Genomic DNA, 15,535 nt, shown 5'->3' on the forward strand with positions numbered 1-15,535 from the left:
GGCGTCTCTGCCTCCCTGCCATGCCTGGGAATGAGCTGGTGTGTCCCTGCCCCACTCCGGCTGCGGATGGGAATGTCGGGGGTGGAAGGTCCCTCCCGGCCCGAGAGGCCAGCATTCACGGGAGGGGCCCCTGGCACGCCCCAGCGGGTGCAGCACCCCACCCGCGCGGCCCCGCACCCTCGCTCGGCGTTGACGACGATGGCCCTTGGCTTGTCGCGGTCCCCACGGAGCACCACGCCCATGGCATCCCCGTTCAGCCGGTGGACGTTGATAGTGTCGGTGGCCTCGCACGTCCAAAACAGGGTCCGGCTATAGACGTCAACGCTGAGGTCGTGCGGCTGCCTGTCAGGGTTCTGGCTTTGGCTCGGAGAGGTCAAAACGAAGGGCTGTAGGGTGGTAAGAAACGAGCACCGGCTAAAGTAACGGCGGGGAGGGCGGAGGCCTGTGCCCGAGTGCAGAGCAAATGTCAAAACCCCCACCGTGTCTGGGAACCTCTCCTTTCAAACCAGCTCTTGCCCACACATCCGCTTGAGAGTGAAGCTGATCCGTCCAACAGCCTCCAAGAGAGCTCTCACCCATGGGCTCCAATGCCAGGCCCCAACACCAGTGACGGCACCAGACCCGGCTGCCTGGTAGTCACCCCACCCGGGCTAGCCGGCCCGCACCTACAGAGGGACCACCCAGCAGCTGAGCAGTCAGCCCAGGATCATAGGCCCCCGGCTCAAGACATCTTCTCACTTCTTGTTTCCTTAGACTCAGACTTTTGGATTAAGGCCCTCAAATCTTTTTTTATCTTTTTTCCTTCCCTTGGATTTTTTTTTAACATCTTTATTGGAGTATAATTGCTTTACAATGGTGTGTTAGTTTCTGCTGTATAACAAAGTGAGTCAGCTATACATGTACATGTATCCCCATATCCCCTCCCTCTTGCATCTCCCTCCCACCCTCTCTATCCCACCCCTCTAGGTGGTCACAAAGCACCAAGCTGATCTCCCTGTGCTATGCGGCTGCTTCCCACTAGCTCTCTGTTTTACATTTGGTAGTGTATATATGTCCATGCCACTCTCTCACTTCGTCCCAGCTTCCCCTTCCCCTTCCCTGTGTCCTCAAGTCCATTCTCTACATCTGTGTCTTTATTCCTGTCCTGCCCCTAGGTTCTTCAGAACCATTTTATTTTTATTTTTTTAGATTCTACATATATGTGTTAGCATACAGTATTTGTTTTTCTCTTTCTGACTTTACTCTGTATGACAGTCTCTAGGTCCATCCACCTCACTACAAATAACTCAATTTCGTTCCTTTTTATGGCTGAGTAATATTCCATTGTATATATGTGCCGCATCTTCTTTATCCATTCGTCTGTCAATGGACACTTAGGTTGCTTCCACGTCCTGGCTATTGTAAACACAGATGCAATGAACATTGTGGTACATGACGCCTTCTGAATTATGGTTTTCTCAGGGTATATGCCCAGTAGTGGGATTGCTGGGTCGTATGGTAGTTCTGTTTTTAGTTTTTTAAGGGAACTCCATACTGTTCTCCAGAGCGAAGGCCCTCAAATCTTATTGTTTTTTAAATTTAGGATGCCAGGACAATAGGTGTCCAGCACAGAGGTCCACCTCTCACAGCCTCTTCCCTGAGGGAGACAGGCCAGGGGTTCAAGGCCAGGTGAGGGTGCAGGGCTGCCCCGCAGAGCATACCGGGAGCCCAGGGGCAGCACGTGCCCCTCGCGGGGTCTGTTTTCCCCCTCACACTCCCTGCGGGTCTCCACCCCAAGCCTCTCCCGGGAGCGCTGCTGGACTCCATGACGTCTACTGCCTCTCAGGGATGAGCCCTGGCTTTCGGAGCCACCAACAGAGAATCCCTTTAAAGGGCACCTTGTTTCATGAACTGATGCAGGAGGAGAGTGCCCAGAGCTTCCCTCACCTCCCTCACAGGCTAGAGGCCGATTCCCTGGTGGATCTGGTCCCCTTGGGTTCTCAGGTGACCCGACCTGGTGCAAAGGGGCTTCCCAAGCTCCTGGGCTGCTACCACCAACGGTTTGGATGAAAAGTTCCTCCACTGAGAAGGGAATCATCTTTAGATGATGTTCTGATCACAGCTCATTGCAGACCCTCTTAATATACCTCTTTTCAGCAGTCAATAAAACAAGAAGTCTCCTGGTGGTCAAGAGGGGGGCTTGCAGCCAAAAAGAAGCCCCCTTCCCCAGGCCCAGCCTCTTGGACTCAGCTGGAGAGGAACCACCCGCCCCCAAACACACACACAGCAGCCTCTGGTCCAGCCCTGCTGGGCAGCTGGAAGCATGTCACTCGCATCTCTGCAGGTAACAACAACCACACCCCCAGGAGCTGTGGGCCCTAGGAGCCAGGCGTCAACTCCAGCCAGCACATTCCTTTCCCAAGAGCCACAGAGATCTCTGGCCAAAGACCACAGCCCAGTGCAGCCGACGGCCTGGGAGTAAAGCAAGATTCCAGCTAGCCCTGGCCAGAGTCAGGCTCCCTGTGGAGGGTGGGTGTGTGGGAGCCAGGCACACACTCATCGGAACAACCAGCTGAGAAAAAAGTGCATGCTGTAACAACACACCACCTACGTCCCTCCCCAGGCACACAGGAACGAGGAGATAAACTTTACACGGCTGGCCGGTTTTATAAAACCCAAACTCCAATTTTACCATAAGGAACGGCACTAATGCCGGTGCAAAAAATCTTAGCAGAATCCGATTCAACGTCACAATCCACACCCCACCCCCTCACCAGTACAAAGTGGTACTTAACCAAGTGGGAAAGTCTGCAGCAACAGCTCACAGGCGGATGCAACCCCAGTGTCCACTGAGGATGGACGGATAAGCCAAATGTCTTCTATACACACAATGGAGTGTTATTCAGTCGTAAAGAGGAAGAAAATTCTGATACCTCCTATGATGTGGAAGGACCTTGAGGACATTGTGCTAAGTGAAATAGGCCAGTCACAAAAGGACAAATACTGGGTGATTCTACTTATATAAAGTACTGAGTGCTGTCAAATTCATAGAGACAGAAGGCAGGATGGTGGGCGCCAGGGACTGGGGGTATGGGGGGGATAGAGAGTTAGTGTTTAATGGGGACAGAGTTTCCTCCGGAGATGGATGGTGGTGATGGCTGTACAACAATATCAATGTTCTTAATGCCATGGAGCTGTACACTTAAAAATGGTTAAAATGGTCCATTTTATGTAACGTATATTTACCACAATAAAAGAATAAAAATTTAAATAGAAAAATGACAGCCAAGTAGTTGATAATTAAGAATACCATCCTTGGAGGTGGGGTGGTACCCCCAACAATCAAAGCCACCAGAGGGTGGAGTTTAGCAAGAGACACAGGAAGGGAAATGAATATTTTCCAGATTAAGTGTTCCTAAAAGGGCTTTTTCTCCAAAGTCTTCCCCCACTTCTGCCGGACACCATAAAAGAGTGCAAAAGAACGCCTCTCCATGGGACTTTAAGGCAATTTGTACCCAGCAGCTTTCCCAGCAGGAAGCCACGGTCCATCAATTAACGCTCCCTGTTCTCCAAAGGACTCAAAGTGACGGTCACCTGCGCCCAGGGTAGGATGAAAGAAATCCATTCCCACCCTTTCCACCAGGCTCTGCTCCCACAGAGATGATGATCACAGCTGCTCGGGCACAGCTGGGGCTTTTACCATCCACCAAGGACACACACACGTCAAAGGATGACTTGTTAACTTTACATCGTGGGTGGATGAAGTATTTTGTCGAAAGTGAGGCCCAGTTGTACAGGCAGCACTGGCACCCAGTTCAGGGTAGAGAAGAGAAACACCCACGTTACAGGCACGAAAATCTTCTGAAAATCTCCACTCACAAGCATCTGCATCGCTGTTATAACAGTATCAAGATTTCACCACGATGACATAAGCTGTTACACGGACCACTCGATTGAGAAAGAGACCATTGGGTTCTGTAGCTTTTGTGAAAGGAGTCTTTAGAAACTGGCATGACCAGCCAGGCACGTCCTACTGGAATTCTGGCCACAGTTCCCTGTCCCATGGCTGGATACGCCGGGTGTGCCCCGAGGCTGCAGTGACAATGTCCTTCCTGGCATGGGTCACAAACACCTAACACAGAAAAATAGTCAGTTCTGCTAGACTCATGTTTGGAAAACATGTATTTGTCCCCATGCAGTGATGTATCAGGGACAATTTGAGCAGAGAGCAGGTTTCGCATTCACTTTGCACAACTGCACCCAGGAGGAGAAACACGAGGCAAGTGTAGAGCACACAGCAGCACCGCACCAAGCAGGGGCCCACAAACACACATGCCTCTAGCGACCCCCAGCCCCCGTGCACTGGGAGTCAGGCCATCCACGCTGGGGTTACAACGGTATGTCCCATCTCAGACAACCCTCCTTACAGCGTTCCACAAAAACCCACAAGCTGCAACCTTCCGACCCCCATGTCCTCCGCCAGCGTCAGGTCTTTTCAACGTCAAGAGCCATATCTGCTGGAGCATTTATGTACTGAACCATTTAACATTCGAAGGACAGTGCCCCTGTATTGCCAGGTTCCTCTCTTTTTTTCAGTTTGTCACTGATGGCCTTTTGAGTGCTGCACACCTAGCCCCCTTTCCCCCATCAGCCCTGTGGTCTGTACTGGGCGATTTTGTACAGTGCAGTGATTTTCAGAAACATGTACATTGCATTATAACAGAACTGACTATACAACTCCCCTAAAATAAAAGATAAATCTAGAATAACCAATATCAACTACCCCTGCACAGAACCACTATGGAAAGGAAAAAAAATCCCATGGGGTTTGACGCCCACCACTGCTACTTAAACAACTGCAAAATCCAGTTTCTACACAGAATCACAATCTAAGGGTTTCACACTGCTCAGCCTTATACCTGGCAATGACATAATCGGAGCCCAATCATTGTTTACCCCAAACTGTGCCCTCTTGGCACCCCCTCTGCTAAGAAAAGGGGGCGGTAGCCTGGAAGCTGCTAGTGCGAGCTCCTCGTGGAAGGGCCCCCCGCGCCCCCCCAAAAGCACACTTACCTGGGTCCCATCGTCCTTGGCTCGTTTGATGTTCTGGCGCCCATCTACCCAGTAGATGAACTTGTCCAGTGGGTCATAGTCGATGGCCTTGACGTTCCTCAGCCCGTGCAAGGGCAGGATGAGGTCCGGGCTGTGCTGGTCATCAGGGATCATCCGGCTGATGGCACACTTCTGGCTGAAGAGCAGGAAGGTGGTGGGTGCTGGGAAGAGGCAAACGGGGACGGGCGCACATCAGTGTCTGGGAGCCGAACAGGGAGTGGGCAGGGAGGATGGCATTCCATTTCATGGTAAAAAGTAGATTTGCGTGTGTACCTACGAGATGTACATGGAAAAAGGCTGGAAAGACACAACACTGTTTCCTGGGGGTGGACTATGGGTAATTTTATTCTCCATGTTACACATCTCTGTTGTTTCCATATTTTATAAGTGTGTGTGTTATTTTAAAACTAGATATCCATTTCTTTTCCGATTATCAAGACTTAAGTCCGAAGGAGGGAAAGGTAGTGAACATCAAACTCCCACCCATGGGCTTCCCTGGTGGCGCAGTGGTTGAGAGTCCGCCTGCCGATGCAGGGAACACGGGTTCGTGCCCCGGTCCAGGAAGATCCCACATGCCGCGGAGTGGCTGGGCCCGTGAGCCATGGCCGCAGAGCCTGCGCATCCGGAGCCTGTGCTCCGCGATGGGAGAGGCCACAACAGTGAGAGGTCCGTGTACCGCAAAAAAAAAAAAAAAAAAAAAACCTCCCACCATAAGTGTGCTTGATGCTCTGGTGACAGTGGGATTCGCCAGCAGCTTCTGCGTGCTCCGGGGAATGGCTGAAAACCGTGTGACGTCAACAGTGACACCGGGAGGGGGCGCTCCTCAGGGCTGTCAGGACCCAGGATGTGTAGAGGCCACCAGCTGCAGCCTTGTCAGAGTTACAGCTGGGCCACATGAATCCAAGTCACAGCCCTGGGGCTGCCGGCCTTGGGAGCCAGCACCCGAGTCACATACCCTCTGGGCAGTGGATGACCTACACCTCCACTTGACCCTTCAAGGTTATGGCCCCCAGTGGCAAGGACAACAGGACCAAAGGGAGCCCAAGAGTGGGGAATCCCAGGCTGTGGCCCCAGGCCCATCACATACCAGCCTGGGGCCTCGACCAAGCCCCTTAACCCTTCGAAGCTGTAGGTCCCTCATCCACATAATTGGGCCAAGGAAGCTCAGTCCTCTTAAGGCCCAGGGCTGCGAGAGGCTCACACAATGCCCGGATGACAAAGAGCTTTACAAACTGTCTAGCGCTGCACAGAGGCCGAGTTATAACTAGCTCTCTGCTGATGTCACAGGAGAAAAGCCTGCCAACAGGACACACCTGTTCTCCCTGCGGGCCCATGGGAAAGTCACTCTCAGGCTCTCTGAACCTCGCTTTTCTTAGAATTGAAAGTGAACAGGCCTACCTCGTGTAGGATTACACAGTGGACATGAGGCCACACGCAAGGGGTCAGGGCAGGGACTCTGGAGCCAGCCTGCCTGGATACAAACCTGGTTCAAGTCTTACCAGCTGTGTGGCCTTGGGTGGGTAACTACACATCTCTGTGCCCAGGGTCCTAGTCTGTGAAATGGGGACAGTGATACTCCCTACCCCATAGCCTGGAGGATTAAGTGCCATAAAAAGCACTTGGAACAATGCCTGGCCCTATAAGTGGGTGCTCTCCCCCAGGGACTGTTTTTCACATCCAAAGGGCCTCCCACGGGATGTGCCAGCTGAGGGCTTGGACGATCTACTCGTGTCTTGATGAAGCAACAGGTCTTCCACCCAGCCTGAGCCTCCAGGTAACATTAGGCAACATGTGCAGTGCACAACCTGCCCGACTGCCCATGTGCACCAAGGTTTCCCCAGATAAAAATCTTCTTTCCACCTTAACAGCCAGAGTCAGACTGATGATCTAATGTGGGAGTGAGGGACAGGGGGAGAGGAGGCACTTACGGCTGCAGTTGCGGCTACTGGGGTCCAGGGTGTAATGTGAGGCACAGCTGCAGCGGTGGCCGCTGGGGACGGCGAGGCACAGCTGCCCACACTGCCCGTTGTTGTGCATGCAGTCATTGAGGCCATCCTGGCGGGAGGAGTGGAACACCAGGATGTCCATCACGAAATCCAGGTGGCCCTGGATGAGGGTGCGGTTCCGGCCACTGGTCTTATCGGCTCGCTCGATGCTGTGCAGGTTCCAGTCTGTCCAGTAGATGTAATCACTGTACTGCGTCAGGCCGAAGGGGTGCGGGAGGTCATCAGCAATCACGACCCGTTCCTGACCTGCGTGGAGACACACGGGTACCGAGTCAGCAACAGCACCGCACGGGCGTCCGATGGGTGAACCAGTTCAACCTGCAGCCTGGCCACTTGCGTCGGGCTCATAAGGCATGTGACCACTTTGGGAAACGAGCAGGGTCCACTGAGGCTGGATGTGCACCTGCCCTGAGGGCAGGCAATTCCTCTCTTGCAGCACAAGAGAAATGCATGCAGCATCCACCCAAACAACACAGACGAGAATGTGCACGCAGCAACTATGTGTAACAGCCACAAACAGGAAACAACCCAAATGTCCGTCAGTAGTAGGATGGATTAGAGACTTCCCTGGTGGTCCAGTGATTAAGACTCCGAGCACCCAATGCAGGGGGCCCAGGTTTAATCTCTGGTCAGGGAACTAGATCCCGCATGCTGCAACTAAGATCCCGCATACCACAACTAAAAGATCCCACGTGCCGCAACTAAGACTCAGCACATTCAAATTAAAAAAAAAAATAGTAGGACGAATTAAAAACTGGTAGGATCTTTGCGACCTCCCTGGTGGTGCAGTGGTTAAGCATCCACCTGCCAATGCAGGGGACGCAGTTTCGATCCCTGGTCCAGGAAGATCCCACATGCCACGGAGCAACTAAGCCCGTGCGCCACAACTACTGAGCCTGCACTCTACAGCCCGCGAGCCACAACTACTGAGCCTGCGTACCACAACTACTGAAGCCCGCACACCTAGAGCCCATGTTCTGCAACACGAGAAGCCACCGCAAGGAAAAGCCTGTGCAGAAGCCACTGCAAGGAGAAGCCCGCACATCCCCGCTTGCTGCAACTAGAAAAAGCCTGCGCGCAGCAACGAAGAGCCAACACAGCCAAAAATAAATAAATAAATAAAATGTAACTTTATAAAAAATTTTTTTTAAAAAAGGTAGGATCTTCATACAATGGAAATGATGCAGCAATAAAAAAGAATAACAACAACGTGGGCGACTCTCACAGCTATTAGACTGAGTGAAAGAATCCAGATGCTGAAGAGCACACTCTGTACGGTCACAGTGATAGAAGGTTCTAGAACAGCACAGCTACTACACATAGATAGAAGTCAGGGCAGCACTGACCCCTGAGGAGGCTGGTGAGATTGACTAAAAACGTTTTGAGGGCTGGAAACTTCCCTACTTTGATCTGCATGGGAGCTACACAGGCTATGTTGATGCTTCTGTGTATGTACAAGTATCTGTACGTAAAAATTCTCCAACTTGACTACTTTTTTGTACTTGACTGTATATATATGTCAATAAAATTTTTAAATATTGATAAAATAAAACCTTCTGCCTAGCAGTCTACCACAGTGGTTGAAACCAGGTTCTGGAGTCAACTTGGGCCCCCTCGCTTCTCCCCTGACCAGCATGTGACCTTGGGAAAGCTATGTAAGCTTCTTGACTCTCAGTCTCCCCATCTGAAAAATGGGTATTTGGGGGGGGGGAATCACGCCGTGTGGCTTGTGGGATCTTAGTTCCCCAACCAGGGATCGAACCCAGGGCCACGGCAGTGAAAGCGCCAAGTCCTAAACACTGGACCACCAGGGAAGTCCCAAAATGGTTATTCTTAAGAGTGTCCTCATGGGTATCCATGATAATTAAATGTAATAAATTATGATTAAAAAAAACCAGTGAGGTTTGTGATATAATTGTGATAAATATTCAATGAGATCATGCACGTAGAATGGTCAAAATGCCGGCACAAATTAAGTGCTTGATAAAAACTACGTGCAGGGCTTCCCTGGTGGCGCAGTGGTTGAGAGTCCGCCTGCCGATGCAGGGGACACGGGTTCGTGCCCCGGTCCGGGAAGATCCCACATGCCGCGGAGCGGCTGGGCCCATGAGCCATGACCGCTGAGCCTGCATGTCCGGAGCCTGTGCTCCGCAACAGGAGAGGCCACAACAGTGAGAGGCCCACGTACGGCCAAAAAAAAAAAAAAAAAAAAAACTACGTGCAGAATAACATTCCCCCTCTCCCCCCAAAAGAGGTCATTCTAATCTCCAGAATTTCTGAATATAGTACCTTACACGGCAAAAGGGGCTTTGCAGGTGTGACTAAATTAAGGATTTTGAAATGGGGAGACGATCCTGGATTATCCCAGTGCACCCAGTGCAAACACAAGCGTCCTCATAAGAGGGAGCAGGACAGTGAGAGAGAGGTTGGTGGAGGCTATGCAGCTGGCTTTGAAGATGGAGGAAGGGCCACAAGTCAAGGATGCAGCCAGCCCCCAGAAGATGGAAGAGGCAATGGATTCTCCTCTAGAGACTCCAGATGGAAGGTAGCCCTGCCCACACCTTGCTTTCATTTGGGAACGCTGGTGCCATTCTAACGCCAGCAGCAGAGGGCTTGTGAAATGAACCAGGGTCTGATCATGTGACCCGCCGAGCAGTCACATGCAGAGCACACACCTGTGTGCACCTGCTGGGACTACTACGGCAACACGCAGGCTCAGGGCCACGTGAGGGAGGGAGAGCGGGTGCAGGGCCCGGTGACACTCGACAAGTTCTGTTCCTCCACCTGGGCATGGGTTTCTAAGTCTTCACTTGTCAAAGTGTGTGTGTTGTACGAATGCCTCACGTATGCTCTATTTCACAGTAAAAACGGTACCAGTGAAAACACGTTGGCGACATGGGGACATGCTCCTCCTGTACAGGAGTGGGAGAAAGCCAAATGAAAATCATACATGGCACGATTTGAAATAATGTTTTCAAAATGATTTTTAAAAAGGAAAAAAGTGAAAAAAATCTTCAAAGATGAACAGCTAAAAATATTTGCTTAAAAAAACAATCAAAAAAAAAGTTTTCAGACTGGAAAGAAATATGCCAACAGGTGTGGGCTTCCCTGGTGGCGCAGTGGTTAAGAGTCTGCCTGCCAATGCAGGGGATGCGGGTTCGTGCCCCGGTCCGGGAAGATCCCACATGTCGCGGAGCGGCTGGGCCCGTGAGCCATGGCCACTGAGCCTGCGCGTCCGGAGCCTGTGCTCTGCAACGGGAGAGGCCACAACAGTGAGAGGCCCACGTACCACAAAAAAAAAAAAAAAAAGAAAAAAAAATCCAACAGGTGAATATACATTATTACTGACCGGTGAAATTATGGATAATTAAAATTTCTCTTCCTGTTTTTCTGCATTTTTAGAAAATTTCTAAGTTGATTATTTTATCATTAGATAAAAGATAGTTCTGAAATAAAGGTGTTCCCTGACTGCCTCTGTCACGCACACGCTGCCCGCCCCCACTCCACCCCGGGCCCTGGACTGGGACTCGTAGTGGACTTTTCCAACAACAACGATCATTAACTAAACACTCAGAGGGCAGTGACTGTGCTCCAGGCTTGATGAGAAGTGCCTTCACTCTTATCCTTTCAGTTAGTTCTCAAAGCAGCAGCTGTAAGAGGAAGGGACCATCGGCATTAGAGAACCGAGGCACAGAAAGGTTAAGTCACCTGGCTCAAGTCACACAGCAAGTGGCAAGGCCAAGACTGCAACCAGGATGACGAGGCCCCAGGTTCACACTCCACGCCCACTCGCACCACTCCAGGCAACATTCCCACCTTTCCCTTGCCCGGGGCCTCCCCTGTTATTAACGAAGTGCTCCCTACACGTCTACGCCATTCAGTGGGAATATGGCTGGAAACGGCCTGGCTGGACGCACACGACCACCCTCAACCTGCAGAGTCGAGGGGGTTTCCAGGGCTTTCGCTGCTTTTCCTCCGAGCATGTCTTTACTCTGGGGTAATCAGGGAGCTTAATTATTTCGGGCAACCACAGCTGTGCTGTGACTGGTTTCCCACCCGGCAGCAGCCTCTTGTAATTCCCTGTGGGGCTGGGGATGGCAGTCTCAAAGACACATTCAAGCCTTGCTCTTGGCCTCATACACCAGGACAGTCAGCATGCAGGGTGGGTGCAGCCCGCCGCAAGCAGAAACCAGGCCACTGGGCTTCTAGTCCTGGCTCTGCTCACACAGTACCTGGGGACAAGCCGTTCAGCCCATCTATGCCTCAGTTTCCTCATCTGTAAAATGGGCCCAACCACACCCACCACAGGTGGCAGCGGCAGCAGCGATTAGGAAGGAAGCCAAATTCTCTTGGTTGCACAGGGCAGCCCCATCATGTGATATCACCCAGGAGAGCTAATATAACCACCCCCTGCAAGAAGTCCAGAGTCATATGATTTCTAGGCTCAAATCCTGCCCCCACTGCTGGGTGGCTTGGAGCGAGGGCTTTTTTGTTTTTGTTTTTAACCTAATCCCAGGTGTTGAGTGGTCCCAGAACAATGCCTAGCACCCAGTAGGTATTCAGGGTCAGATGGAGCTGTAGCACGTGGCCCTGGGGTCTGAGTGGCACTCTGTGACCTTAACAGAAGTCCCACGACCTCCCTGGGCCTCAGTTTCGCCATCAACGAAAACCTACGCTATGTGGTGTAGGGTCAAATTAGAATCCTGGCACGGGGTTGGCCGGGACCCGGCTCTCAGCTGTTGTGTAGGAAACAGCTGTCACTGGGGTCTCTATTGACACATCTACAGCAATAGCACCAGGGACAGAAAAGGACAACCCTCAGGAGGGGGCAAGGCTGGGTCAGCACCCAGGGCGTGGCCGCACCTCCTGTGGGGCTTGGGCCTCACGGGCCCAAGGGCACAGTGCCATGGGGGCTGAGCGTGGCCAACACCTGGGGCAGGGATGCCCCCTCGCGGCAGGACCCACCGGCCCTCACCCAGCATGTTGGATGACTCAATCATGTTGGTGTCTAGGTCCGTCCAGTAGAGACGCTGGTCGGCGTAGTCAATGGTGAGGTCGTTGGCCCGGCCCACCTTGTCCACCAGCGTCATGCAGTTGGTCCCGTCCATGAAGGCCCGCACGATCCTGGGCTTGCCGCCCCACTCGGTCCAGTAGATGTAGCTGGAAGACATGGGAGCAGGGCGGGGCAGGCTCAGGCACGGCCACCCTTACGGCAGGGCAGGGAGCACACCTGCCACATCTCCTCGGCTGTGCCGATGGCATCCCTGCAGGAAGTAGGGAAGGGGTGAGGCCCTGGGAGCCCCCTCCACCCCACCGTCCCTCTGGGAGCAGTCACGGAGCTACATCCTGCCTCCTGGGGTCCCACAGCAGCCCCCCTGCAAGCAAAGCCCTGATATTCTCATTCGGGTGCACAGACGGAGTGACTGTGCAACACGACATCCAGGCTGGGACACCTGTGTCAGGGACAAACGCTAACTAAGCCGGACAGGATGCCAGGGTGACCGGGACGGGCAGGAAGAACGTGGGCAAATCGGGGCGTACAGTCTCCTCTCCTCCAAGAAGGTAGAAAACAAGACGCTGAGGCAAACAGGCATCGTAGGGTCAGGACTCGAACTCAGCTGTGCCGTCTCCACCAACGGGTCCTCCTTCCTCGCTCTTCAGCAGTGGCTCCGGGGAAGGAATCCCCATTCCAGAACTGTGTACGTTTTACTGGTTCTTTCGCTAAAACCTGGACCTTTCTTTTTGTTCTGCCGAAATCTTCCCTTCCCTGAAAGAGCACGCGGCAGGCAGGGTTTGGAGTGCTCCCTACACACCTCTGATGCTTTAAGGGTTGAGCACTGAGTGCAGAGGAAGACTGGCCCCAGGGCAGGGCCCCCAGGCTGCCTGACACATAAAAGCATGTGCCTTGCAAGGTGGGTTTTAAACCGCCGCTAAGTGGCCAGCAAGAAGCAGGAGGGGAGAAGCCCAGGACAGGAGCCTAGAAAGGACTCATGGGACTTCCTGGCCCAGCCCTGCTCTAACCAGTTATGTGACCTTCAGTAAATCACTGAGCTTCTCTGAGCCTCAGTTTCTGCATCTGTAAAATCACCCACCCCTCACAGGGCCCCTGGATGCCCAGATGAGATGACCCCTCTGGGAGCACCCAATGCGGTGCCTGATACAGAGGCTTCTCTTCCTGCCTTCTGCTCTGGGCCTCAGTGTCTCCTCAATGAACCAGATGACCTCCAAGGGTCCCGCCGGCCCCGGCCACCTCAAAGCTAGTAGCGGTCATTACTGCTCTAACCGCAGAGTGCCAGGTGGGCAGCCGGCTGCCGCAGCCTCGGGTCATCAACGCACTGGCTGGTGTAGAGAGGTGACGGGGACACGCCTGCTGGACAAAAACGGTCCCTACCCTTTGGTGGGGTCCAGGGCCAGCGACCTCGGGTTGTCCAGATCCCTCCACACGAGGACCTGCCGGAACTGCCCATCCAGCCGGGCCACTTCGATCCTGTTGGTCCCGGTGTCCGCCCAGTAGAGGTTCTTGCCCATCCAGTCGACGGCCATGCCTTCTGGGTAGTCGAGGCCAAACTCGATCACGTGCTCCACGGAGCTCCCATTCATGAAGGCTCGGCTGATGGTCTGGGAGCAGGTGAGGAGGAAAGGGACACTGGTTAGAAACCAGAGTTTTTGCAGATGTCTCCTGGAGCAACTACTGATCACATTTGGGACCAAATCATCAACATTCGAGTTTTTATTCTTTTTATTTTTTTTATATTTTATTTTAATTTTTTCCCAACATTTGAGTTTTGTTTGTTTGTTTGTTTTTGTTTTTGTTTTTGCAGTACGCGGGCCTCTCACTGTTGTGGCCTCTCCCATTGCCAAGCACAGGCTCTGGTCGCGCCGGCTCAGCGGCCATGGCTCATGGGCCCAGCCGCTCCACGGCACGTGGCATCTTCCCGGACCGGGGCCCGAACCCATGTCCCCTGCATTGGCAGGCGGACTCTCAACCACTGCACCACCAGGGAAGCCCTCGACATTTGAGTTTTTGAAGGAACATTTGAAAAGCAGCAAAATACAACCTTTTTAGAAGAAACAATTTGGTAATATATATATAAACTATGTACTTCATTTAAAAATATGTAAAAATATTTTATATAATAGTATATAATTATGAAAAATATATCAGTATATATAAGCTATATTATATATATATATATATATATGTATCATGACCCTTCAAAATAGTTGTAACCTTAAAAAAAAGAAATCACTGTATCCTTTCACCCAGTAATCTTCCTCCTGAAACTTTATCCATAGGAATGAAAACACAAAAGAGGCTTTACCCACAGAGATGCTTGTTACCATGGTATCATTTAGAGTCGGAAAAAAATGGAAGAACATTTAAAATAAGGGAACGGGGCTTCCCTGGTGGCGCAGTGGTTCAGAGTCCGCCTGCCGATGCAGGGGACACAGGTTTGTGCCCCAGTCCAGGAAGATCCCACATGCCCCGAAGCGGCTGGGCCCGTGAGCCATGGCCGCTGAGCCTGCGCGTCCGGAGCCTGTGCTCCGCAACGGGAGAGGCCACAACAGTGAGAGGCCCGCGTACCACAAAAAAAATAAAAAATAAAAAATAAATAAAATAAAATAAGAGAACAGTTAAGTATGATAAGGAATATATGTGCACTGGAATATTTTACACGTTTAAAGAATTATGTTAAAGAGTTTGTAACAGGCTGATAAAATACCTGTTATAATGTGATGTGAAAAAATCCAGGATACAGAATTCTACATAGCATATGACTGATTATGAGAAATACTAACATAGGGAAAAACTCAAAGGAAATACACTAAAATGACATCAGTGGCTGACTTCGGATGACGGGGATGTGGGTGTTTTTATTTTCTTCTTTATACTTTTCTGTATAATATACTTTTCTCTCTTTCTACAATGAACCCTGTGACTTTTAAAATCAGAAACATCTTTAAGAGCCATGTAATACCAACAGTAGAATAAAAGATAGGTGATTAAACTGTTTGAGTTGTCCAGTGCTTTAGAACAGGGGTCAGCAGACCTTTTCTGTAAATATTTCAGGTGTCACAGGACATTTGGATCTGTCACAACCTAGTGGCACAAAAGCAGGTGCAGACGATCCATGAGCAAATGGGCACCAGTGTGACCCAATAAAACTTTATTGACAAAACACGGAGGCCAGCCCACGGACCAGTATGCCAAACCCTGCTTTAGAAGATGAAAGAGGCTTTCCTGTATTCATCCAGGATGTTTATGTTAGCACCCGGAACAAAGGAAGAGCTTGCTAAGTAAATGGGCACTCGTGAGGGAGTGGGTGGGGTGAATCGAAAAATACACGGACACACAATCACTCTAGAAATGGCTACCTGTGTGTCCACTGGACCTGATCATTGTAATCATTCGTGCTTATTTATTAACACAGGTTCAC

At 51.5% G+C, this 15,535-nt stretch overlaps 1 protein-coding gene across 2 annotated transcripts in view; it reads right to left on the bottom strand.

The window, feature by feature from the left end:
* Positions 1–15,535, bottom strand: part of LRP5 (LDL receptor related protein 5) — a 113,498-nt gene that overhangs the window by 22,287 nt on the left and 75,676 nt on the right. For both annotated transcript variants that reach the window (XM_082628425.1, XM_082628424.1), the window contains exons 10-14: positions 13,489–13,715; positions 12,073–12,257; positions 7,020–7,343; positions 5,053–5,252; positions 178–386 (exon numbers count right to left, since the gene is read on the bottom strand). In XM_082628425.1, coding sequence (XP_082484551.1) covers positions 178–386; positions 5,053–5,252; positions 7,020–7,343; positions 12,073–12,257; positions 13,489–13,715 — 1,145 coding nt within the window. The remainder of the gene's footprint in view (positions 1–177; positions 387–5,052; positions 5,253–7,019; positions 7,344–12,072; positions 12,258–13,488; positions 13,716–15,535) is intronic.

The sequence above is a fragment of the Mesoplodon mirus genome (genome assembly GCF_964341445.2).
Source record: "Mesoplodon mirus genome assembly, chromosome: 7".
Classification (NCBI taxonomy): domain Eukaryota; kingdom Metazoa; phylum Chordata; class Mammalia; order Artiodactyla; family Ziphiidae; genus Mesoplodon; species Mesoplodon mirus.